At 43.2% G+C, this 25837-nt stretch overlaps 2 protein-coding genes across 19 annotated transcripts in view; both read right to left on the bottom strand.

Moving 5' to 3' along the window:
- The window catches only part of KDM4B (lysine demethylase 4B), a 178456-nt gene extending 164746 nt beyond the window's left edge, over positions 1–13710 (bottom strand). For all 11 annotated transcript variants that reach the window (XR_012156240.2, XM_073324669.2, XM_073324670.2 and 8 more), the window contains exon 1: positions 13526–13710. The gene's annotated coding sequence lies outside the window, so the exon portion shown is untranslated. The remainder of the gene's footprint in view (positions 1–13525) is intronic.
- A 3862-nt stretch (positions 13711–17572) lies between these two features.
- The window catches only part of UHRF1 (ubiquitin like with PHD and ring finger domains 1), a 76629-nt gene continuing 68364 nt past the window's right edge, over positions 17573–25837 (bottom strand). For all 8 annotated transcript variants that reach the window (XM_073324078.2, XM_073324079.2, XM_073324080.2 and 5 more), the window contains 8 exons: positions 25245–25349; positions 23738–23844; positions 22494–22656; positions 22247–22384; positions 20589–20703; positions 20327–20484; positions 19715–19813; positions 17573–18944 (listed from right to left, as the gene is read on the bottom strand). In XM_073324078.2, coding sequence (XP_073180179.1) covers positions 18798–18944; positions 19715–19813; positions 20327–20484; positions 20589–20703; positions 22247–22384; positions 22494–22656; positions 23738–23844; positions 25245–25349 — 1032 coding nt within the window. In that variant the 3' untranslated portion in view covers positions 17573–18797. The remainder of the gene's footprint in view (positions 18945–19714; positions 19814–20326; positions 20485–20588; positions 20704–22246; positions 22385–22493; positions 22657–23737; positions 23845–25244; positions 25350–25837) is intronic.

Below are 25837 nucleotides of genomic sequence, written 5' to 3'. Positions count from 1 at the left end.
AGTTTACAGCACTGGGAGCGCGGCTCGCAGCGCTGGGGCACTGTTTACACTGGCGCTCTATGGCGCTGAAACTTGCTGCGCTCAGGGGGGTGTTTTTTCACACCCCTGAGCGAGACCGTTGCAGCGCTGTAAAGTGCCAGTGTAGCCATAGCCTGAAGAATAGATACAAGACTACTGGTGTTCTGTAATAAAAGGGCAGTTGTACGGAAGAACACTGAACCTACTAACCACTTAATCTAAGCAATGCAGACAACAAACATCACTGCACTTGTCTAAATCTGGTGAAAGTGCCATTAACAATTAAGAAAATTAACTTTCACAGATCACTACACTACCCAAAGAATCTGAAAACAGTGAATTATATACCTTTAAAGGAGACAGGCATATCTAGTCCAAGAACAATTTGCTCTAGAGTGAAATAAAGAGCACAAGGAGCCCCAATTACTGAAAAACAGATGAGAAGGTGATTGGATATAACAATGCCAAGTCTAAATATCTCAGATAATTGAAAATTTAAGGTTTTTCTCATACAAGAAGTGTGCGCGCACACAAAAAAATCAATAAACTACAGAATACGTATTAGTTCTAAGGCTAAAAAATGTATATTGCACTCAGACCATCTTCCTCGAGGGATGTCTTGTACTCTTCAGCAATGGAGGTTACCACCATGTACATTCACCTTATTGATCTGTTATTAGTTAACAAATAAATACTAATAACGTAGGCTCAACTTTCAACTTTTGAAAAAAGCTCAACAGAGCTTTGCACAGACAAAAACCATGAAACTGAACAGATATTTAAAGCATCCAGTTTAATTTTGCCATCTAGGTTGCTGGATGAGTAAGTTTACTCTTTACCTGACAGTTTTGTTTTTCATGAGAATTAGTATGCACCAATCCAAACAGATATATCAAAGTTTTTATATCTCACTCATCACTGCAATATCTGAACTGGGCTGCAGCCCCTTCAGCATAGTGACTTGAAAAAATTAAGTTGCTTGACTTCACATTTGGAAAGGTATCTCTGAAACTATGAACAACCTGGTAAGCTCTGTAGTGTTGTCTTCCCTAGTCTGCAGACAATCAGCTCTCCTGTGACTGCTCCAGCTGGTAGTTTTTCCAAGCAGCAGCAGAGCAGACTAAACAAGCCTGGTCAGTTTCCCTGCTGCTACTCCAAACCTGTGGGCATCAGTGAAACTGTCTATCATGTCAGTTTCATGTTATTTCTTCAGAAGGTGCCTTAGTGACAAACCAATTAAGAAAAAGGCACTCTTATTCTACAAGTGTGTCCACATAGGGAGTTACACCAGTACTGATACAGCAATATTATTATGCCTGTATATTTCCCTGTTTTAACAAGGCATCAGTTATAAGAGTGGGAGCAATAGCATACACAGCTGTTAGCACTTTTACCATGTGTCCTCTAACCTGGATTTGAGCATGTCTAGACAACAGTCAGTGGCAGTATGGCCTAATGCTAAGGCATTGCACTGGAAGTCCAGAGACCTCCCTCTAATCTCACCTACCACTAACCTTCTGCAGTACCTTGGGCAAGTCACTTCCCTTTCTGTGCCTCTGTTTTACAATTTAAATAGACAAATACAGGAGGCAAACCTTTTAGAGAAGGGACTGCCTTGCTATGTTTCTACAATGCAGTTCTAATCTTAGTTAAGGCCTCTAGATGCTATTGTAATACAAATAATAAGTAGTAAGTCATTAAAATGTCAGCAGCTGCAGAAGGTCCACTTATAACAGTACCCCACCATCAATATTACTGGTGAACCTCCACTGCTGCTAATGCAATGGCAGGGAGAATTTCAGAGTGTTCAGTGTACACAAGGTAATCCATATTAAACATAAACCAAGCCTCAGTTATCACGCTTAAGAAAACTTTTACTGGCATAACATTGATTTTAGTTACACTGATACAAACTAATAATGTACCTGCACTTGGTTTAGGTTAGCTCAATAACTAAATCAGTTTAAGCATGATTTATATCTATTTAGTTACATAGGTCCAAGTCCCCCGCCCACTTTTTTTTTTTTTTTTTTAATATAGACAAGCAACTAAAGTTTCTTAAGAATTTCAATTAAAGGTTAGGTTACCAATTAAGTGACCATAACCAGGCTTGAAAGTTAGTTGTCCACTAAGATAAACAATTGAAGTTTTCACCTCTTAGTACTATTAAGTGTCTGCCTGGTGTACAAGTTTTTTTGTTTGTTTTTGTTTCTTTTTGGGGTGGGGGGGTTACACTTTTTATGAAGGCAAAGTTACAATAAAATGTTAACTTACTACAGCATATGTTACCTATTCAGGATCAGGTTAATATTCAAAGAATCTGGCTAAAGATTCTGGGAGCCCTCCTCCTGTGAATACACTAAAAAGGGTGACCAAATTTCTAAATACCTATTCTCTTTTTGGCGCTTGTCTTGCGTACGTACTTGGTGTGAAAATGCAAAACAGTTCTTTAGATTTATTTCACTTTATTTAGCTAGGTTTTTTATTTTTTCCTTTTAAGGAAGTCCTAAATTGCATAAGATACAGCAACAGGGAAACCCATGAGGAAGCCTCAGAAATTGTGGATTCTACCATACCTGAAACTGAGCAAGGAATGAGATGAGTAAAATAATGCAATGGTGCATTAATAGCTGCAATTCCCTCAACAACTTCCTTCTGAGTATCGCAAAAGCAATGCACAGTTTTTTAAACATTACTTCAACATGAAGTAAAAACACAAAGTTTAAACCACAAACAAAGCAGCTGTTTAAAAGCAAAAAGTACTTTATACATTTTAATCTAACAGTGACAGCAACGTAACCTATAGTAAAATAAAATTACTAAATACTATCTTATCAATATAAGAAGCAGGACTGTAGAGTTTATTTCAACTACATTCATACCCACATCCCAGAAGAATGAATATCTATTACTCTCCCCTAAAATTACAGGAAATATGTGAAAGTCTAAGGAAGTTTCACAGAAGAGGAACAGAGAATAAATAAAGAGAAGCAGCAGCCTCATAGACCAAATTTAGGACCACGTATATTCCCAACTGCAGGCAACTGCATACTGCAGTAGTCTCATTAGCTCACTCCATAGCCAAGACATTTCCTGAGCCCGGGGGTGGGGGGTGGGGTGGGAGTTGGGTTTCAGTTGAGTTATTTCAGCTAAGCCAACTCAACTCGATTGGTGTTAACTGGGCTTTTCAATTGAGTTAAACAGAAATTGTTGAAACAGGAATCCCACCCAGTTTACCTCAGAATAACCTTGGACAGATCCCACACACATCTTAACTATCTGAGGAAAACTGCAACTAAGGTGAGATCACATAACCTTCTAAGCAAATTGGCCTTCATTTCATGAGTAAATGTTCAAACCCTGCAATCATCCAGTTTAGCCCCGTTATTTTGCACCAGAATCCTATGCTCCAGTCTGTCTCCATTTGTCTCACAACAAGTTGGCTGACTATAACTCAACCATGAGCATCATAACTGGGACAATTTGACCCACACCACCACCATGGCTCCATGTGTTATGCAACATCACTCCACCACTCATCCATTGTGAGGATGCTACAGCCAGAATGTTTGAGAAGATCAGGGCAAACCCAAGTCTACCACTATACACAGACCTTTTCCACCACCCAAGAGTGTGCTTGTCATCAAGGTATCTATTGTGGACCCACTTTCCACGGCCAGATTTCTCTATGATGCTGACATGGCATGAAGAATGGTCTGCAGTTGATGTCAAAAATCAGTATCTTATAACTGACCTGACCATGCTTGTAGCCAGCTTTGATTTGCCACACCACTAATGTGCTCTTCTGAAACAATTTCAAACAGGCCAGGATCAACATACCGCCAGCTGTTACCCCGGGACCAATGAAAGGATCCCACATGTGGCTGTGATCAACAACAGACAATGTCTCACATCACTGCAACTACATTCAGACCAGATTTGGTGGTGGTCTCAGAGCTCTGCACATAACTGATGAGGCTGCTGTAAATTGGCTTGGCAAGCTCCAAATCCAACAAGACAAATTGAGTTAAAGTAGTTCAACTAAGCTAATTCAATTGAAAGTAGCACCTTTCCTCCTGATGTAGATGACACCCAAGAGTTAGGATTCAGAACATAAATATATACAAGTTAACTGCCTTTGTGCAAGGCATGGCATTAATTTGCGTACACCCACTTATACAGAATAAAGCAGTTTGCAGGTTTAAGAATTGCCTTCTGGCTGACAGCAATTGCACATGGATAAACACAGAGCAGTGTTCACAAGCTCAAAGTAGTCCAAAATCACTGAAAGTCAATTTGCTTCAAAATGCCCAAATTTTTGCCATAAAAAAAATCACTGAGGTTTGCAAAATGGTGCAGCAGCCACCACCGTACTGAGTCACATGAGAGCCGATTCCAGGTTTATACCCGACCTCTGCCTTCCTATTGGCTGCTTCCCTGCCCAACGGGATACAACCCACAGCCAGTTAGAAGCTCTACTTTGCTGTGGCTAAAGGGGCTCTGTTCCCTACAGCATACATACCACATGGCTTTTGCTGATTGGAAGAGGTGTATTTGGTCCAGCTGTGAATGTGCCCCAGTGGCTGTTCATTTAAAAAGCCACCAGATGGCCTCAGAACAATAACTGGGGAGCAGCAGGGCTCTAAGTAAAATTGCCCAAATAACTGTCACAAGACAGGTTTCAGAGTAACAGCCGTGTTAGTCTGTATTCGCATAAAGAAAAGGAGTACTTGTGGCACCTTAGAGACTAACCAATTTATTTGAGCATAAGCTTTCGTGAGCTACAGCTCACTTCATCGGATGCATCCGATGAAGTGAGCTGTAGCTCACGAAAGCTTATGCTCAAATAAATTGGTTAGTCTCTAAGGTGCCACAAGTACTCCTTTTCTTTTAGCCAGGATACAAACACCACAACATGAAGGAACGTCTACATGAGGAACACTACAGCATTCCCTGTCCAGACACGGTTGTGTAGACACTATAGCGACAGAAAGGGTTCTTTCATCATTGTAGTAAATATACCTCTCTGAGATGCAGTTATCCTAGATGCTTGGAAGAACTTTTATGTTGACCTAGCAGTGTCCACACCGAGGTTTAGGTCATCTTAATTACACCACACAGAGAGTAAATATTTTCACAGCCCCAAGCAACAGTTAAGCTGACCTAACTTTGTAGTGCCAGCCCTCAGGATTTTCCACTTCAAATGCCAAGGCTGTGGCGAGGGGCAGCTTCTTCCCCTTGGCATGGTAAACTGAAAAGTCTAGTACATCTCTTACTTATACTCCTACTTAGGGCAATAATTTTAAGATCTTTCCACAACAATTGATTCAGAATCTAGAGTGCTGCAAACTTGAGAAGTTATCTACAGTCTATTTTTACTGTTTGCCTATCAGAGCACCTGAAATAATTTTACACCATTATAACCTAATTACTCCACCACTCAGCGCAACTCCTATAGCAGATCACTAGCTTCATAAAGATTAACTCCCAATAGCCCACCTTCAGCAACCCTACCATGATTACCAAAATTCAAATTGAGCAAATTGCTGAAAATGTTATTGCAGGATTGTAGTCTATGGAGTTGTAATTTCAGATATTTACTGTTCATCTGCATGAGATTTTAAAAAATGCTTTTACTGTTCTATGAATTCAAGTTCTTATTAGTACTCTCATATACAAGATGCTCATAGGCCCTGCCTACAGTGGGTGTGACACACTGACCTAGATTCCAAGCTTTAAGGCAGCTGCACTGCCAGAAAATTATCAGCTCAGGAAAAGACTGAGCACAAGTACAAGACAGCAGAGAGAAAGACAGGACCTAGAAGCAGAGTGTATTCTACTTGCCTCTAGAAATATACCTCAGTAAAATGCTATTCTGGAAGAAACCTTTAAAGCATCAAAAAGCGTTTGAATTTGTATGAATTAAGATAGTTTTTACACATATTAGCTTTGCAGCCAGGAAAAATGTAAAAACAGTTTTCAAATGTACATTATACAAATCTGTTTCCTGAATTTCAATTTCAAATACATGTTTAAAAAGTTATGGTTGTAGGAAGAGTTGCAAATCAAACCCAAAGTTAAAACAAAATCTGGAACAAAGAAAGCTAGCTTCACAGAAAACAATATTGAAAAAGGTGCCTTGGATACAGAAGGAAAAAAACAAAAGCAAAGACACTAATATATGCAGCATAAATGTCACACAGGAGACAGCAAGATAGCGTCCCTGTTCCCTTAATCTCTTATGAAGATAAAGTTCTGCAATTCAGCTTTAATAAGCAGCTCTGTTCTCTCGAGTCTACAGCTTCAAACCCTAATATATACATTACTGACACAAGAAAATGCTGGTTGTTAGGCCAACAATGAACTATTGCCATATTTGTTTGATATTACAAAATTTCTTAAAATATCATAGGAAGGCATAAGACCTCTGAGAACGACTGAGCTCTCTCTAGTGCCCTACATTATCTTGCAGATTCTGAGCAGCATTAGTTCTCAAACATTTCAAGGCAGGCTCTTGATGAACTCTGAACTGCAAACAAGATTACCTTCTCACCAAACTGCAGCTTCAAATACAGTGACTCTGAAGTCAAGTTTAAAAATAAAATCTGTGAACCTGCTCTGTCTCTTTGGGGATAGGGAAAATGAGTCTACTAGCCACCCAAAGTAATTGGTGTGAAAGTCCCGAGGAAATGTTGCAAACCATCACCATGGTTAAAGCACAGAAAGATCAAAGGTCTTCTTATACCAGAACAGCACAATAAAGCACAGGTGTGTTTTCTAGTGCCTTCAGCCATCTAACAAGTACATAATTATGGAGTTGCACAACTTATATGATGAAATATGATTATTAAACCATGCAAGTATAAATTCAAATACTTACCCTACCATCATATACTATTTGTTAACTAATCTTACGGCCATATTCATAAGTTGAGCAAACAGGTAATATTTGGCCGAAGAATAAGAAAAAACTTATAGCGAGTAGCGAACAGAATTAGCTCAGTAGAGCAAATCCAAGATGGGAAAATGCCATCCCTCTCAACAATGGTTTACTATAGACCAGGGGTTCTTAACCAGGGATATGTGTACCCTCCAGAGGTCTTCCAGGGGGTACATCAACTCATCTAGATATTTGCCTGGTTTTACAATAGGCTACATAAAAAACACTAGTGAAGTCAGTACAAACTAAAATTTCGTACAATGACTCGTTTATACTGCTCTATATACTATACACTGAAATGTAAGTACAATATTCATATTCCAATTTATTTATTTTATAATTATATGGTAAAAATGAGAAAGTGAGCAAATTTTCAGTAACAGTGTGTTGTGACACTCATATTTTTATGTCTGATTTTGTATATAAGTAGTGTTTAAGTGAGGTGAAACTTGGGCTACGCAAGACAAACCAGACTCTTGAAAGGGGTACAGTAGTCTGGAAAGGTTGAGAGAGTATATCCAGGTACATTGCTATTGAGGGATAGTGTGTAACCTTCTTTATAGCATCCTCACTGTAGTTAGCTACTACAGCTATTCCCTTCGCTCTGAAATCCTGTGAAGTCAGTCCAAGAGTGGTGTAAACTTTTGTTTCATCCAACAAATTTTTTTTAAAAATAACCTAGATTTATAGAGTTTAAGGCCAGAAGGGCTCATTAGATCAGCTAGTCTGGCCTCCTGTATATGTTACCAGTGACAGAAAATATTTGCCAAGAAAACTAGTGAGCGAGGATTTTGTACTTAAGCCCATGATAAAGATAAATCGTTACTTTAACATCTGAGATTTAGATATTACATGCAATAATTTTTAAATCAAGATTTAGTACATAATGCAGCACATGGATTATAAACTTATTACTCAAACACACCATCCTGCTTTGCCACACCAACCATAATGGCTTCTAACAGTATTCAATGAGTCTCTCACTTAGACTGCCAAATTCGATTTGGAACATGGGTGACAACTAATGGACATTACATTCCATGTAATGCTGCCCACAGATGCAAGCAGGTAACCAATGGAGATACAGTGGTCAACCACCACAATGCACTTTCTATATTTTAACCCAAAACATTGAAAAGTCAGGGGAGCAAGGGGTGGAAAACATTCATTGTCTCCCAGATTCTTCTATGTTCATGACGTTTCAATCTAATTTAAAAAAATTAGTTTGTAGCCCTTATGGTTGCAAAGACACTTCACAATGTGTTAACTGATGCATGGTTGTCTCAGCCTGCAGGAAGACAGACTGAAACAACAGCACCAACTGTGAACTTCCCTATTCATCTTAATAAGGTGTAAACTTTGTAGCCTAATTATGGCCACTTAAATACCAGGACATTGTTTACCATATCAAAGTTTTCAGAGTAGCAGCGTGTTAGTCTGTATTCGCAAAAAGAACAGGAGTACTTGTGGCACCTTAGAGACTAACAAATTTATTTCAGCATAAGCTTTCGTGAGCTACAGCTCACTTCACTGGATCACAGTTGATTATCCTACCAGAAAACTTAACTATATAATTTCTAACAGATTGCACACACACCCCCCCCCGCAAAAGAAAAATCACACAGCCAATATGTTTACCCATTTATGGCTGGATATACAAGTTTCTCCCAATCATTAAAATTCCTCTGAAAGGTTATTCCACATCCGATGAAGTGAGCTGTAGCTCACGAAAGCTCATGCTCAAATAAATTGGTTAGTCTCTAAGGTGCCACAAGTACTCCTTTTCTTTTTGCGAATACAGACTAACACGGCTGTTACTCTGAAACCGTCCACAAGAACAGTCCAAGTTTTGAATATGCAAGATACCTGAATTTCTTTTTGATCACTCAAGGTGCCTGCTACAATCTGTTAATCAGTAAGTAACCCACACTTCTACCCTATCTGTTAAGGCAGTGGTTCTCAACCAGGGGCATGCATAAGCCTGGGGGGGTACACAGAGGTCTTCCAAGGTGTACCTCAACTCATCTAGATATTTGCCTAGTTTTACAACAGGCTACATAAAAAGCACTAGCAAAATCAGTACAAACTAAACTTTCACACAGATAATGACTTGTTTATACTGCTCTATATACGATATACTGAAAGGTAAGTAAAACAAATATTTCACTTGATTTATTTTATAATTATATGGTAAAAATGAGAAAAGCTATTTTTCAGTAATAGTGTGATACTTTCACATTTTTGTCTGATTTTGTAAGCAAATCATTTTTAAGGGACGTGGAACTTGGGGGTATGCAAGACAAATCAAACTCCTGAAAGGGGTACAGTAGTCTGGAAAGTTTGAGAACTACTGTGGTAAAGGATGAGACCCTGGTGTGGGCCTCAGGCTATAATATGTCTCCATTACATGTGATACAACAGCAGTTCAGTTCAAGACAAAAACAGAGAATCATATAGCTGGAAGAGACCGCAACAGGCCACTTAGTCCAGCATCCCCCATGCAGATGTAGGACCAGGTATACTTACAGGTTAGACAAACACCTGTCAGGGATGGTTTACGACCTAAACCATCCCTGACAGGTGTTTTGTCTAACCAGTTTTTAAAAACCTCCAATGACAGGGATTCCACAACCTCTCTTAGAAGTCTATTCCAGTACTCGACTATCCTTAAAAGTATGAACATTTTTTCCTAATATCTTGCCTAAATTTCTCTTGCTGCAAATTACTTCTTGTCCTACCTTCAGTGGTCATGAAGAACAGTCAATCACCATCGTCTTTATAATAGCCTTTAACCTATCTGAAGAGTTATCAGATCCCCCCATAGTCTTCTTTTCTCAAGTCAAAAAAAGGTAACGGTGTTAGGAGCTGTTAGGAAAGGGCTAGATAAAAAACCAGAAAATATCATAATGCCACTATATAAATCCATGATATACTCACACCTTGAATACCGCATACAGTTCTGGCTGCCCCATCTGAAATAAGATATTTTAGAATTGGGAAAAGTACAAAGAAGAGCAGCAAAACTGATTAGGGGTATGGAACAGCTTCCACATGGAGAGATTACAAAGACTGGGACAGTTCAGATTGGCAAAGAGATGACTAAGAAAGGATGTGATAGAGGTCTATCAAACCATGACTGGTGTGGAGAAAGTAAATAAGGAAGTGTTATTTACCCTTTCACACAACACAAGAACCAGGGATCACCTGATGAAATTAATGGGAAGCAGGGCTTGAAACAAACATAAGGCAGTACTTCTTCACACAACACACAGTCAACCTCTAGAATTCCTTGCCAGTGGATGTTGTGAAGGCCAAATGTTATAACTGGGTTCAAAAAAGATTTAGAGAAGTTCGCGGAGGATAGGTCCATCAACGGCTATTAGCCAAGATAGTCAGGGATACAACTTAGTGCTCTGGGTGTCCGTAAGCCTCTGACTGCCAGAAACTGGGACTGAATGACAGGGGATGGAATGGATGGAAGACTTAACATGGTCAGTTTGTTTGTTTTTTTTAATCTTTCCTCATATGTCAGGTTTTCTAAACATTTTATCATTTTTGTTGCTCTTCTCTGGACTTTTTCCAATTTGGACACATCTTTCGTAAAGCATGGTGCCCCAAACCAGACACAACATCCAGCTAAGCCCTCATCAGTGCCGAGTACAGTGGGACAACTACCTCCTGCATCTTCCATAGGACATTCTCATTAATACGCACAGCAGTAGGGCACAAATATTTAAAACAGCTAACTGGGAACACAAAGCTACAAGGAGTAGAAGGGAATCTCAGAGGTTGAAGTAGAACCTCCAACCTTTAACACCAAAAAAACAGGCTGGATTTCAAATTGTCAGAGCTTCTTTAATGAGGTTTTGATCCTCATTTTGTGAAACGGGTTGCTAACTGAATTTTAGGAGGTCTGAATTTTACACCAAGGTAATATCCATATGTATAACATATTTGTTCATTACAAGAGATATAAAATGTCACAGAAAAAAAACCATTCTAAAACCAAGTTTTTGCCCAATTTTAAACACTTTAAATTGGATTATAAAAGATATGCTTTTAGTATTACTTTTCACAGTGTATATTGTCCCTCCATCTCCATGCAACACTTTCATCTTGAAGAATGCAAGTTCTCCAGTTCAGGGGCTACCAAACTTTTTGACAGGCTAGATCACAGTTTAATTAACAGACTGTCCACAATACACTCATACTCATTCACACTCAATCATAGAGATTACCAATAGGAGGGGAGTGGGCAATCACACACTATCACTGAGACAAAAGCATTTCATATATTTCTAGCTATTTTTAAAACACAATTTCTCAGCTAGAAACAAGAAGAGGACAGACAGCATTATATGACCAGCCAACTAGTCCTCTGCAGACCACTGCCAGCTCAGGATCACAGTTTGGAAACTACCCAGCTAATCATTTTCACTTTCTCATTCAGCAGCACAGAACTGCAATGTTTGTGCTGCAAACATTTCAGGGCAAAAATGTCTAAATATAAACAAGGACATTTCCATTAACACTGGGATTATATTTTAGAGCCTAAAAGCCTAAATTCAGGTCCTAGACGGTGCCAATTCCAGTACCACAATAGTACTACCCACATTTCCACTAAATACAAGCTTTTTGTGAACTAGTAAGATATTAAAAGTACACCACTGACCTATCTGCAGCTACCAAAAACAAAACAACCCTCCCCCCTCCGCAAAGACACAAACACGAACATCTCCTTTCAGAGGAAAATCCTGCTGTAAATCGCTTACCAGCTCATTTACTATTCGCCGCATAAATAAATCCTCCATCATGTAACAACTGTTCACAAGCCCACTGACACCCCCCCTCCCAGACCCAGTGCTTGCACAGGCCCCTCTAGAGGCATCTGGGGCTTTGGCACATCATGTTCACCCACCACCCACCCAGTCTGCTTTATTTTCACAAGACATTAACAGACATTTTTAAGGGGGGGCTCGCAACTGTGCCCCCCCGACAACCCCATGTTTGTCAATCCCGCCTCCTCCAAAAGCCCCCCCATGCTCTCCCAGCCTTACCCCCCCCACACACAACCCCATACTTACCAATCCCCCCTCCTCCTCCAACAGCCCCCCACTGCTCTCCCAGCCTTACCCCCCCCACACACAACCCCATGCTTACCAACCCCTCCTCCTCCTCCAACAGCCCCCCACTGCTCTCCCAGCCTTACCCCCCACAACCCCATGCTTACCAACCCCTCCTCCTCCTCCTCCAACAGCCCCCCCATGCTCTCCCAGCCTCCCCCACACACAACCCCATGCTTACCAATCCCTCCTCCTCCTCCTCCAACAGCCCCCCACTGCTCTCCCAGCCTTACCCCCCACACACAACCCCATGCTTACCAATCCCTCCTCCTCCTCCTCCAACAGCCCCCCACTGCTCTCCCAGCCTTACCCCCCCCACACAACCCCATGCTTACCAACCCCTCCTCCTTCTCCAACAGCCCCCCCACTGCTCTCCCAGCCTTACCCCCCCCACAACCCCATGCTTACCAACCCCTCCTCCTTCTCCAACAGCCCCCCCACTGCTCTCCCAGCCTCCCCCCCACACAACCCCATGCTTACCAACCCCTCCTCCTTCTCCAACAGCCCCCCCACTGCTCTCCCAGCCTCCCCCCCACACAACCCCATGCTTAACAACCCCTCCTCCTTCTCCAACAGCCCCCCCACTGCTCTCCCAGCCTCCCCCCCACACAACCCCATGCTTACCAACCCCTCCTCCTTCTCCAACAGCCCCCCCACTGCTCTCCCAGCCTCCCCCCCACACAACCCCATGCTTAACAACCCCTCCTCCTTCTCCAACAGCCCCCCCACTGCTCTCCCAGCCTCCCCCCCACACAACCCCATGCTTACCAACCCCTCCTCCTTCTCCAACAGCCCCCCACTGCTCTCCCAGCCTAACCCCCCCCCCCACATACACACACACCCCCGGGGCAGATCTGGGGACTATCAGCTCCGCTCTCCGGGGGGCTGGACACTTCTCCCCGGGAAGCCTAGGGCAGCGACCCCCCCCGGCCCAGGAGAAGGGCGGCCGGGGGCGGGGGGGGAAGGGGGCGCTCCGAGCAGCCTGCGCAGTTAGCGGTACTAAAATAACAGCAGCGGCGAGGCACCCCCGAGACAAAGCGGGGAGGGGACGGGGGCCGAGGGAGGAGACGCGTCCCCCACGCACGGGCCCCGCCAGCCCGGGGCGGGTAGCGCCTGAGGGGGGCGCCCAGCCCCGCAGGGCGCAGGCTGGAGGGCCCGGGCAGGGGGCGGGGGGAAGGGACGGGTCCCGGGCCGGGAGAAGCCCCAGCGCTGGGGGGAGAGGGAAAGGGGTGTCCGCGACCGAGCGAGGCCGGGCCGAGTCGCCCCGGCAGCGCGGCTGCTCCGAGGCAGCGGACGCCGGGGACGGGCCGGGTCCCGTGAGGGGGGGGGGGGAGGCGGGACGGGGCGGGAGCGTCGGCCCCGGCCGGGGGAGCCCGAGCCCCAGGCCGCTGAGGCCCGGCCCGGCCGCTGAGGCGAATCCCCGTCCCCCCAGGCGGGGCCCTACCTGAGCTTGCGGCCGGTCTCCCGTCCCCGCACCGCCTCCTCGGCGGCCACCCCGCAGCTCCCAGCCAGCACAGCGCGGCCCGCGGGCGGGGGAGGGGGAGCAAAGCGGAAAGGGGGCCGAGGGTGGCTACTGGCAATATCCCACCGCCAGCACCTACCTGCCGCCCGCCCCCTTCCCTCCCTCATTGGCCCAGGCCGCCCCCTACCTCCGCGCCCACTGGCGGCCCGGCTCGTGACGGGCAGCGGCGTCCCCCACTCCCCGGCCTCTCTGCCGAACAACAAGCCCACAGTGGAAGAGGCCGCTCGGGTACGGCCCGCCCACCCCTCGAGCCGAGCCAGGCAGGCCCATTGCCGGCGCTCACGCCACTCAGCGCCCTTCGGCCAACCCGGTTAGAGGAACGAGAAAGCCCCGCCCCTGCGGCGTCGCCATTGGGTGGGAGAAGGTGAAGCGTGCTGGGAGGGGCTGGCGGAGGTGCCAGTCACTCCGCCCCCGACCCTGCTGTCAGGCGCCGTTGCGGGGAAGTGAGTACGTGAGGCGCGGCACAGCTGCAAGCCGGGGGGTTTGCAGGGCTCTGTGCACCAATAGGGCAGGGGCCCAAGGGCTGTTCTCCGGGGAGAGGAGGGGCTGATACAGGGCTACACCTTCCTCCCCCAGCCCGTCGTGCAAGCGGTGAGCGGGCAGGGCGCTCAAGGGCCGGCCCCGCAAGCCCTTCCCCGCGGGCCAAGGGTAAGGCAGAGCGCCCGCCTGCACCCCGGCCCCCCGCGCCGTGCCCCCGTCGAGCCGCCTCCCCCCCCCCGGGCCAGCGCCCGCTTCTCCCCCCCAGCCCTGCAAGCGCTGTGGGGACCTGCGCTTCCCCCCCCCCCCCGGCAAGTTTCCACAAGCGTGACACATACGTCCCCCTCGCAAGGGTGCTTTCCCTCTACCTCAGCCCAGCAGGGACAGAAAGTGCTTCTTCAAATTAAGATAAAAAGCTGCACCGCGCGGCTTTTCTAGGAGGCCTTCCCCGTTCCCCTCGAGCTGTGTTCCAGGGGCGCATACTCAGTAGCGCCTAAAGACAGGTTTCAGAGTAACAGCCCCTTTTTCGCACTTCATCGGATGCATCCGATGAAGTGAGCTGTAGCTCAAGAAAGCTCATGCTCAAATAAATTGGTTAGTGCCACAAGTCCTCCTTTTCTAGTAGCACCTCCGCATTCTTTTTCTGGCGAGGGTTGAAGAACTCACTCCCGGCCCCTGTCCTCCCTGCCACAGTATCCTTTGCATCCCAGCTTGGTCTGGTCTACAATAAGAACAGTTTTGATTACACCTAAATTGCAGCAACACCTGGAGTAGGACTAGCAGGATATACTTCCCTCCCCCATGAATTTAACTTTAAACATTTATAATGACAGGTTTCAGAGTAACAGCCCTGTTAGTCTGTATTCGCAAAAAGAAAAGGAGGACTTGTGGCACCTTAGAGACTAACCAATTTATTTATAATGCAATTCAAAAAAGTTTGTGAAAACCTTGATTTATTTTCTGTCATACAACACTGATACAAATGCCCCACAGCAGTCTCCTCTTGCCCACAACTGATAAACTAGGTAACTGTCTAGATAAACACATACTTACAGCAGGCAGTTAACACTTCCCTCACCTGGGCAGCACTTACAGTAGCACCAATAATTGGTCTGGTCTCAGGCTGGTCAAAAGCCAGCACCTTTCCACCTGGTAATAGCATTTCCCCCTTGGCCTTGCAGATATTATGCAATACACAGCATGCAGCAACAGGAATGTGTTTTTTTTTGTTTGTTTGTTTTTTGCTGAGACCAAGCATGGTCATGAGACATATGCACCTGCTCTTCAGTTTTCCAAACACGCTCCACACCCACCTTGCACCTGCCCCGGCAATACTTAAAATCTTTCTTCTGTCCAGATACCCAGTCAATAACTTCATAAGCCAGGCAGGCAATGGGAAGTTGAGTTCCAGAGAATCACAACTGGCATTGCAATCTCATTATAGCATCGATAGGCTGGCCTGGGGAAGATGTCCCTACTTTCAGCTTGTCAAATGAAGGCCTATATTCCTACAAAAGAGCAGCCTTCTCTAACCAGCCAACTTTCATGTCAGTAAGTTACCCATGGGGAGACAGTGATTGCATATGCATGGAGAAGTCAGTCTTCAGTTTGTGTATTGAGAAGCAATGGGGTGTGTGAAAAGTTGGGGGAGAAGACAAACACCTGGGAGAAAATAGGGATATGTATCCCATATATCACCTTACCAGCTCTTTTCATTGAATCAATTTATTTCCTGCATGTTGTACAATATGACAATACTATGCAGCAGGATATACTTAGTCACCTTGCACACCTGCATAAGTGACCCCCCCCCATTGCAGATTTTCCAACACCAAACTGATTGTCCATAGCCCAACAGCAATTGCCACCCACTTCTCTACTGGCAGAGGCGCTCTCATCTTGGTGTCTGGGCACTGCAGGGTGAGCTTGGCACAGAACTCCAGAGCATGGCCTTGTGCATCCAAAAGTTCTGGAACCACTGCTGGTCATTCCAGATTTGGATCATGATCTAGTCCCACCCCTCTCCTCATTGTATAGATCCAAAGCCACCACTCCACTGTGTGCTCTCGGTCTGTGAATACCTGCAGCAGCTAGTCAGCTTCATTCGCAGTCTATCATCCATTCATCCTCAGTATCCCTGCTATATGTCCAACTACTGTGGTTCCACAAATAGAAGAGGATTACTGGCCCGGTCCCAAGATTTGTGCTCAATATATGTTTTAGCAACAAGATGGAAAAAATGTTGTGAAAAAGAACAGTACATTACTGGATGGAACAGACCTCAAAGTCTCAATTCCCTGAAAGCAATGGTAGCCCACAGTAGACAGCAGCACAATGAAGTGCCAGAGGGCAGTGCAGGGATAGGAGGATGTCTATCCACAGTGCTACAAAAAAAAAAAAGTCTGTAGGTGATACAATCAGCTGCTGTGAGGACACTGCAGTGGCAAAGGCAGCCAGATATGAACACACACTGCCAAAATAGCTGTCAGTAACAGTATGCCAGCAAAGCTTTCTAGTCAAAACATTTGTTCTCCAAGATCCTTCTGCCCCTTGCAGGAACATCTGTACTGCTATTTTTAGCCCCACAGCCCAAGCCTCATGAGCCTGAGTCAATTGACCTGGGCTCAGAGACTCTGAGAAAAATCCATGGTACAAACTATGATTTCCACCTGATTCGGGGTGCTCTGGCAATAAAGCACAGTTCAGGAATTTTGCCACAGCTGCCTACAGTTTTCCTCCAGTGTCACAGCAGGCTCCCTCAACCATCTACCACCACATAGGTTTTTGTTGTGGGGTTGTTGTTGGGTTGGTTTTTTTTGTTTTTTTTTGGGGGGGGGGCGGGAAGAGAGGAGAAGGAAGGTGCTAAATGAAGGTAGGAGCCTTAGGGAAGCTCCTCAAAGGCCAATGAATGGTATCTAATGTATTAGATGAAGCACTCTTCTTCACATTTCAACAGCCCTAAACTGCAGAATGTTAATTTTATTCTTTAAAATGTAAGAGGAAGTTTTTCACATATACCTAGATCCTTCATATAAAGAAGTGTACATCTGCAGGAATATTTTGCACACGTGTGTCAAAGTCAATACACGATTGTACCAAGATAATGTTTTTCAATTATTATATAATCCTTTCTTGCTGATTCAACACAACAGCTTTCAAAGATATCAGTATTATTTTCCACAATCTCTTATTCTGTTACCTGAGAAAAATTGTGACAGAAGTAGAATTCTTAATGAAATCTGTATAATGAACCATCAATTCAATTCTCCAGAACTAGATGCATCTGAAAATCCATTTCCTTGTTCCCTTTAAACAAAAAAGTGTTAAGAGTACAAAGTTTTCTAAATTCAAATTAAATTTCTACCTTGTTCCTGCATTTATGCTATAGATCTAGGGTGGGATTTTCAAAGGAATCCCAATCTAGATTTTAATTAATCTCAATATTGAAATATTTTCACAATCTCAAAACCTAAAGAGAGACAGAGGCAAACATTTTAATCTGAAAAGATATTTATTTTGAGAACTTTAACTTGCACATTGTACAAAAATTGACAAATTCAGCAAAAACCTATTAAAAAGTTTTTCCCCAACATATTAACATTATAATTTTAAAAGGGTAAAAGTTAAAAAACAGGCATATTTGTTCCAGTCTGTGTGCAGTAAAAAGTCCCTGGTATGCTGAGGTATTAAACTGCTAACTTTGGTACTGTTAGGAAAAGACATACTGTTCACAAAATTAAGGTTTCCTGGTCTCATGTACAATCATCATAAGATGTTCAATTAAAATTATTCAAAAAGCTTATCCTTCACTTCCAGGTAGAAATGCAGTGAAAAAGTAAATGCATGTTACGATAATACATCTAGCATCAGGAAAAAACCTTAAAATTTGCAACTCCACACTAATGACATACAGCTACAGTGTTACTTTTACCCAAAAGAAATCCGGCTGGCAATTTAAACATTACAGTGCTTAAAAAAATTGGCAATTCAGACCCCTGTCTTTCCCATAAAGGACCAAAGGCACTTAAAAATGGCTTTAGTATGTTCTACTATGGCATTCTGGATAGAAGACAGCACCTGGCTGAACAAATAGTTCCCTAAGTAAGAGAAAAGTCCAACTGAGGTAGTAGTTCTTATTGCCGCAACTACTTGGCTAATGCATGAAGGCTTTTTGTGGACAAAACTGGTAGGGAATGGCTTTTAATAAAATTTGATACAAGCACAAGGGGAAAAAAGGTTACCAAAAAACAACCTGGGTCACAGGTCATAAGCCAGGAACCATCTTGTACAACTGGAGCATCAAAATGCTGCCTTGGAGATACCAGATCTACTTTTATGGCCAAATCCATAGACTTCATAAAGATTGTTCTAAGCAAATAAGCCATTTTCTGAATTAAAAAAAAAAAGGGAACATTGAGAACTGTGTCATGAACTTTAGCAGCCTTACCGGAAGCAGTTTGTAATTCCATTAAAAAAAACAAAAAAAAAAACTGTGCTGATGAACGGCAGGTTTCAGGGGGGAAAAGGAATGCAAAATCCAACATTTAAACAAAAATAAAATACCCACAAACATACAAAAGATTTCGCAAAGTTTATAGATTTTATAACAAGGAAGACTTAAACTTTTTTGGGGAAGGGAGACTATTTCTTTAAATTAAGCCCACTGAAAACCCAATAACAAGTTTAAACAAAAGGAAGTTAGAAGTGCTTTACAGAATCACCGTCCATTGCCATAACCAGGGAAGAGCTGAGTTAGGAGGGCCTGCAGCGTTTCGTTCACCTGCATAGTATAGTTTTTGCCAAGATCATAGCGACAAGCTGGACAACTATACACATCTGCTCTGAAGGATCGATCCAAACAATCCTGGGAGAGGAAAGAAACAGAAAAGACATTAAGAGATTAAGTTGCAGAGCTTCGCTCATTTTACACAGCTCCTATTAGGCAGAGGAGAAGGTATGTGCAAAGTCCATTCATCACTTGACAAAAACCCAGATTGGATGAGGACAGCTCAGGAGTGGCCATGTGAGACAGTGGAAGTATTTGCATGTTTTCTTCTGTGAAGAGATTTGGTTAGGCACAAGGTTTAAATATACAATATGGATTGTTTAAATTTATGATTGCACTATTAAAGAGCAAGAACTGCACAGTTGCTAAGATCAGCCACTGTCTCTGCAGGAAATAATTCACAACAGTTCTCACAATCATATTTACAAGTCCGTCAATAGTTAAAAGTGGGGGGCACAAGGTGGGTGAGGCAGTATCTTTTATTACCTCACCCCTGTCTTGTTCCGCTAATATCCTGGTACCAACAACACTGCAAACAATAGTTAAGTGGGTTGAGTAAGCCTGCTAGCCAACAGTGATTAATCTTTTGAGGTCTCTTAATTGGATGCTGGCAGGACAGAACGGTGGATAGTCCATTACAGGCACTTCTGTGTCACAGAACATTCAAGTCACCATTATTCACATGACCTTAACCAAGATAGAAAGGCAAATCAAGGTGTCTGTGAGAAGAACTATTACATAATTGTCAAGCCATAATACAATTCTTAAAGGCTGTAGAGAACTTTTATTTTGGATAGGGAAATTCACAGCTTTCTTAATGAGCAACAACAGATATCCTGGCTACTCACCTTGCACACGTTATGCTGGCACACTGTTGTGACTGGCCGAAATACCACCTCCTGACAGCAAATACACAGGAAGGTTTCTTCTACTTTATTCAGGAATTTCTGCCAGAGAAAATAGAGTCATTCCATTTCTACTGCTCTTCAAATGTGCAGCACAATCCAAATGACTGAACACACCATTCATAAAACTGCAAAATGCTAGAGACTTTCTTTAATTGAAGATGAAAGCAGAATATTCTGTAGAATTCCGAAAAAGGAACCTAAATTACAACAGATTACTCCAACCAGAATATTTAGTATTCAATTTGAGTCATGCTGTGGATTTCCAGGTAGCAAAACAGCAGCTGACATAACTGAACAAAATTAGTTTCTGGAAGTTATTCTTGTCTGAAGAGCTTAGAACGTCTGAGGAAGCCAGAAACAGGATTCAATGCACAGCTGGAGCATTCTGAATGAAGACAGCCATCCCTTCAGCCTTGCTGACTCAAAGGAATGTTTCCCATGGAATTCAGCAAGGCTATTCCCCTGTAAGTAGTGAGGCCAAGAGGCACATGTCTGAAGACAAACAGGTAGCTATTGCTACTACAGTTCTGGGATGAGGAGTATCTGACATACCGGTCCATCCTTGAGAGCTTCTAGTACTTCATTCCATAGTTTTTCATTGGATTCATCATCTTTAATAAGGGCCTTTTGCTGGGATGTCAGCTTGTACGGCTCAACTTTAGTCTTCTTTGGAGTCCCTCTAGGAGAGGTGGGGAGCTTTATCTCATCACCTAAAAAGCATGTGGACCTTTTTAGAGACAAAATATTCAGCTTGCTAAAGCACTAAAAGAGCTACAGAAGGAGTTTGCCACCTTCACTTGCCTATTATACCAACCTGCTGATTTCCTTTTCCTCTTTCCCTTTCCTGGTGTTTCACACTCTTCATCACCTCTCTTGTTTTCTTTCTCCTTATCTTTGTTTGCAACAGCTTCCAAATACCCCTCAGGATACTATGGGCGGGGAGAAAAAATTCTAAAATATCAGATGCAAACATACTACTCATTGGTAGAACCTCTCAGATTAGGTTAAATCAAAATGATCTAAAGCCAGTTTAGAAAGATGTTCAAGTTTTCAACCCCCTGCCCCTCCTCCTTTCGAAAACAAGTCAGGCACAGGCTACAGAAAATGAGAAACGTCAAGCTTTCTGGCTTCCTATTCCAAAACTTTACAGAAGTGTAAAGTTACCTTTCAGTCCCTTACCACTCGAAGAAAGGGGGCTGAAACACTCATGCCAATCTAGTCACAGGCCTACTTTATACCAAGCACCACTGGACCAGAAGGATCCATAAAAACAAAAGCTGGCAAGGCTAGTTTCATGGGGATCTCTGAATAAATAATTCTACCCCCAAACATACAAATGGTAGGGAAAGTCTATGTAAACAAATGGAGCAACAAAATACCATGCTACAATTATGTCATTTAAGAACTTGAAGTTCAGTAATGGTACTTATCAGTAGATTAAAATAAACTCATTGCAAGGATTATCAGGCAGCAGCTTCACCTAGAAAACCCAAGACAAAGAATAAAATTGGCCGTCATTTGCTTGTAACCTGGGATTCTGTGAACCAGTCTCAAAAGAGATCCATTAAATAGCAGCTTCCTGGCTCCGAGAGTTCAGTTCTCCTACTGATAAATACACTGCTGACAAGTGACACTGGGAACTACTGTTAGCAAATAAATAAATAAAAATTGCAGTTCTACTCCAAAAAGTGACTAAAATTGGTACTGTGAGATTCCATGTTTATTATGCCTCAATGACGCCAGATCAAGTTCGCTTTACTAACTACCTGTTCAACAAGCTCAAACTGGCCTCTGGAAGTTAAGATTTATTCCTAATTTGTACATTGCCACCTGCAAGATTTCATGGGCCAAATTTTGCCCTGAATTACATACCTAAACAATCCCAGAATTTGGCCCTGCTATTAGAAATTAATTACCTTAAACTGTGCTGGTTCTGCAGCAATAGGAGTAAAAATGTAATGTAGTAAGGTGGACAGACAGAACTCTCAGCACTCAGATCACACTTGTGATTAAGAAGGTGCCAATTTCCACTGACCATAACCACTCACTATGACCAGCTCTGAGGGAAATAGGAAGGGGTGGCACCTTTGAGAGTTAGGAAGAGAAGATCTTCAGAGATACATTTGCTAGCAGAGTACAAGCAGCAAAACTCTATATTCCACAGAACACCAGTTTGGGATAGAAGAGTTCCAGAAGGACTAAGTACATTTTGCCTGTATTTTGGAGTAAACAGTGAACATATTCCACTGAACTAAGTTTAGTTTTCAGATACACTAATAGACTGGTAACAAGCAATTCACAGTAATAAAGGTGCAGTGCCCCTCAATCGAGGAAGTACTATACTAATTCTTAAGTTCCTCCTTCAGACAGACAAAGCAAAGAATCTTAACATCTGCCAAGGTAAAAGGACACTATAACAATCCTTGCTCTCCTCCTAGTTCTTTCAGCAGTTACTCAAGAAAAATCACATACCTGCATTGTTAGGCCAAGCTTTTTCATCCTGTCCTTCCCTTCCTTGGTCCAGGGGGCAGGCTCCTCATCATCCCTCCTAAGTAGGTAACGCCACACTAAAAAGCCAGATTTCCCCGTCTCGGGCCAATATTTCACAACCTAAAAAGGAAGGACATAAGGCCCTTAGAAGCTACGGAAACATTTCTGCCATAACCAAACATCAATCTTTATCATCCTCCTCTCCCAATTCATTCCAAGGCCTGCTTACCTTGTATATTCCATCATATCTGTTTCCCTCTCGGGGAGCATATTTGCTGTGTTTGCCTCCCTTTACATTCCTTACCACCCTGACTGGCTTCCCAGCTCTCCAATCCTTGGCCTCTGCTCCATCTTTATCATTGATGGGGGCACTGCAGTTCAGAGCCAGAGCTCTGCAAGAATAAACCAATTTCATGTATTTACTAGGGAAGAACTATCCAGAAGCAGACATGATGTAAGAAAAGCCTGGGAATAAGCCTATTAGGATATGAATATGAAGTACAGTAAGGTAGTATTAATGTTCAATACCCCTCTGAGCAGCACATATATCAAAGCCAAAGTAGGAAACACAACATGGAGTGGTATGAAGCAGAACAGAGATATACAGCCAAGAATCAACCGGTGCTAGTAGTTTCTCAGTCACTGTTACCATGCAGCCTGACATTATCAGTTTCGCTCAGACACTATTCCCTTTTCAGTAGTGGAATGTACTTATGATTGCCAGTCTATGCTTTTACTACTCTCTTCAGTAAGGAAGGTAGTCAAACTATGTTCTTCCAAAATTCCAGGTAACAGTGTGGAATCTTGCCCACCCATTTTGTTTGTTTATTCCTTTGCCCAGACAAAAAGTGAGAAATATTAACTTTCAGGGAAGGCCAAGCAATCACCTGGGTAGAAACATGATAATGGTCCTTATCACCAAATTTCCTTAGTGAGGACTATCTTTTAATAGAGTATTACATGGATTGCCTGTCCTGCCTTTCTCAGTTACCTCCCATTCACAAACATCTTCTTGCCAACAAGAGTACCTGATTATTTGGAAGAGTACTAACATAAAAGGATTTTAAAGATTTTTTAGTTGTTTTTATGTAATTTAGCAGCTAAAAATAAGGTGGGAAGAATAGTCCCATGTGACCAGTCATCTCCGCAGATCAGTACCAAGTGCTGTATGGATCATGAATGTACCACAGGCTACAGTTTGAAAACTTGTGCTCTAATTCATCCCTCTGTTCTTGGAGGTTGCAGCAAATATTAAATCTGGGGTCTAATCCCATTTCTAGTGTCCTACCGGAAATTTTCCCATTACACATTGGATGTATAACCATCATGCACAGCAAAGCCATAACTTTGAAGATCTCTCTTATTTTTGGTTTTCTGTGACAGACTTAATAGGAGAAATAGCTTTTATCAGTCTGTTATATTGCCAGCCACTAAGCAGAAAGTTTCATGAGGTACAGCGTGAATGTTTCCAACCTGTTCATGTTGGTGAGTTTTTGATCACAAGATTGTTCCGCCGTACGTTTGTTTCCAGAAAGATCACGACCTCCACTCCCCGTGTAAGTGAAAGAATTTCCATGATCCTGAAATACACATTGATTGTTTAGTCATTCATACTCACAAAAAATAGCTGGAACAAAGCAGTACAGATCTAGTGCAACAGTACAGAGCAATACACTGATCTAGTGGAGAGAACAGTGGATTCTGATTCCTAATCCCAGCTCTGCCAGATTCAGTTGTCCTGTGGGTCCTTGTGCTGGGGTAGCCAGTACAAAAGGAGCCACAGGACAGATGCAAGGCGACTCCTGGTGTACAGCACCAGTAAAAGGGGCTTGTAAAGGTGTTGGCAGTCCCTGTGCGCCCACTTGTGACCAGCTCTAGCACTGCAGGGGAGCCTCAACCTTACTTTTCCAAATGGGCATCGATAAATTCACTTTAACAGATCGGGGGGGGGGGGGGGGGGGGAGAAGAAGCCAACACATACTAACAAAACAGCATAACGACTTTCCATAGATTTCAGGAAAGGAGCAATTACAACAAACATGTCATACGGCCCTCACCTCAGGACTCAGAGCGCCAAAACTTAAAACTCTCAAAGAAAGTCAAGTTTGGTCAGGCTAGTCTCCTACCGCCAGAGAGAGAACCCACTTCCCACTGCACAGCTTCTGCTCCCCTCTCCTTTACCCAGCTTCCTTTTCCTATTTAAATAGCCCAGGGCAGGGCCAACAGCACAAGTTACAAGGTCTCCCCACTAGCCTGCAACAGGAACTCAAACCAGCCCTTGCAGCCCTGGAATTAGGTGGGTACAGTTTGCCTCCCCTTGGTCCTTGCAACCGTAAACCTAAATCTGCCAAAGTCTGACCTTGTGGCAAGAAAACTTAAGCCTTAGGCCATTGGGCAGTCCAGATATATTTTATGTTTTCAACTGACTATTTCATGGATTGTGGAAGCACGCATTGGGGGAAATAAGGCTGGGAAGAGGTGGAAGAATGAGAAGTATTTTTGGGCAAAGCCCGTGCCAGTTAAATCTATCCACCCCACAAAGCCAACAGGCAAATACTTAACAGTAGTGGTTCAATTGTACTTCCTAACTCTGTGCTGAACACTGTTGACACAGGGAGATATGGCAAGAGGGAAATAGGAGGTTTTCTGTGCAATTTTTGGAGTGGGAAATCGGTTTCCTAGGAAGAGGACAGTGTTTCCTGGAGAGGGGATAGGCTGCACGAGTGTCATATAAAGCTTACTTAACTTGTCCCTAACCCTCATTCCAAGCAAGAATAGCCTACTATTCAGGGTTACGGTTTTTCTTTGCCTGATTCTCCCTGTCTGAACTGGTGTTAAGTTCTTCAGATGAGAGATGGGTTGCTGAATGCAAAATATCAGATGACCTCAAGTTTTTGTTTTAAATGCACAAGTGTAATTCAGTACTCTGGGATCTTTGAGAGAGAAGATCAGTGAGTAAACAGCTCCAAGATTCACTTACTATATCGTCTTCATAACCTCCTGCCAGGACCAGGGAGTAAGCACCATCATTGCTCCTGCCATGTATACCTGCTACATGGGGCCTGTGAACACCAGATTCGCTCACCTAGAAGAGATCAGTAGAGTTTACTGGACAGCTGTTCCAACAGGCCACAAACAGCTGCAATTATTTAGCACCAACATGAATCAATGCATGTGCACAACTGAGTTGCTGATGGCCCACACAAAACTTCTTTGGTTTTTGTTTTCCCTATCCCTTTGAGAGATTTGTTCATATGTACAAAAATAGAATCTTTTCATGTGTTCCAATTTACCTGTATCAAGAAATATCTAATATTACACCTCTTACAACAGATAAGGGTCCTGACTTGTTGCCCTGCACAATGTACAGTCATTTACACCAGTGCAAAGTGAGGGTAAAATACCATCAAAACAGTCGCATTTTAAGCTTATGCTCAAATAAATTTGTTAGTCTCTAAGATGCCACAAGTACTCCTTTTCTTTTTGCTTTCCCAAGGTGTACAGAAAACAAATTGGGCCCTATAACTTCAGGTTGAAGAGAGGAGGAACAGATGAAGTCTTAAGAGTAACATA

Source organism: Lepidochelys kempii, chromosome 25 (genome assembly GCF_965140285.1).
Source record: "Lepidochelys kempii isolate rLepKem1 chromosome 25, rLepKem1.hap1, whole genome shotgun sequence".
Classification (NCBI taxonomy): domain Eukaryota; kingdom Metazoa; phylum Chordata; order Testudines; family Cheloniidae; genus Lepidochelys; species Lepidochelys kempii.
The sequence above is the reverse complement of the archived record's forward strand: the minus strand, read 5'-3'. Positions and strand labels throughout refer to the sequence as shown.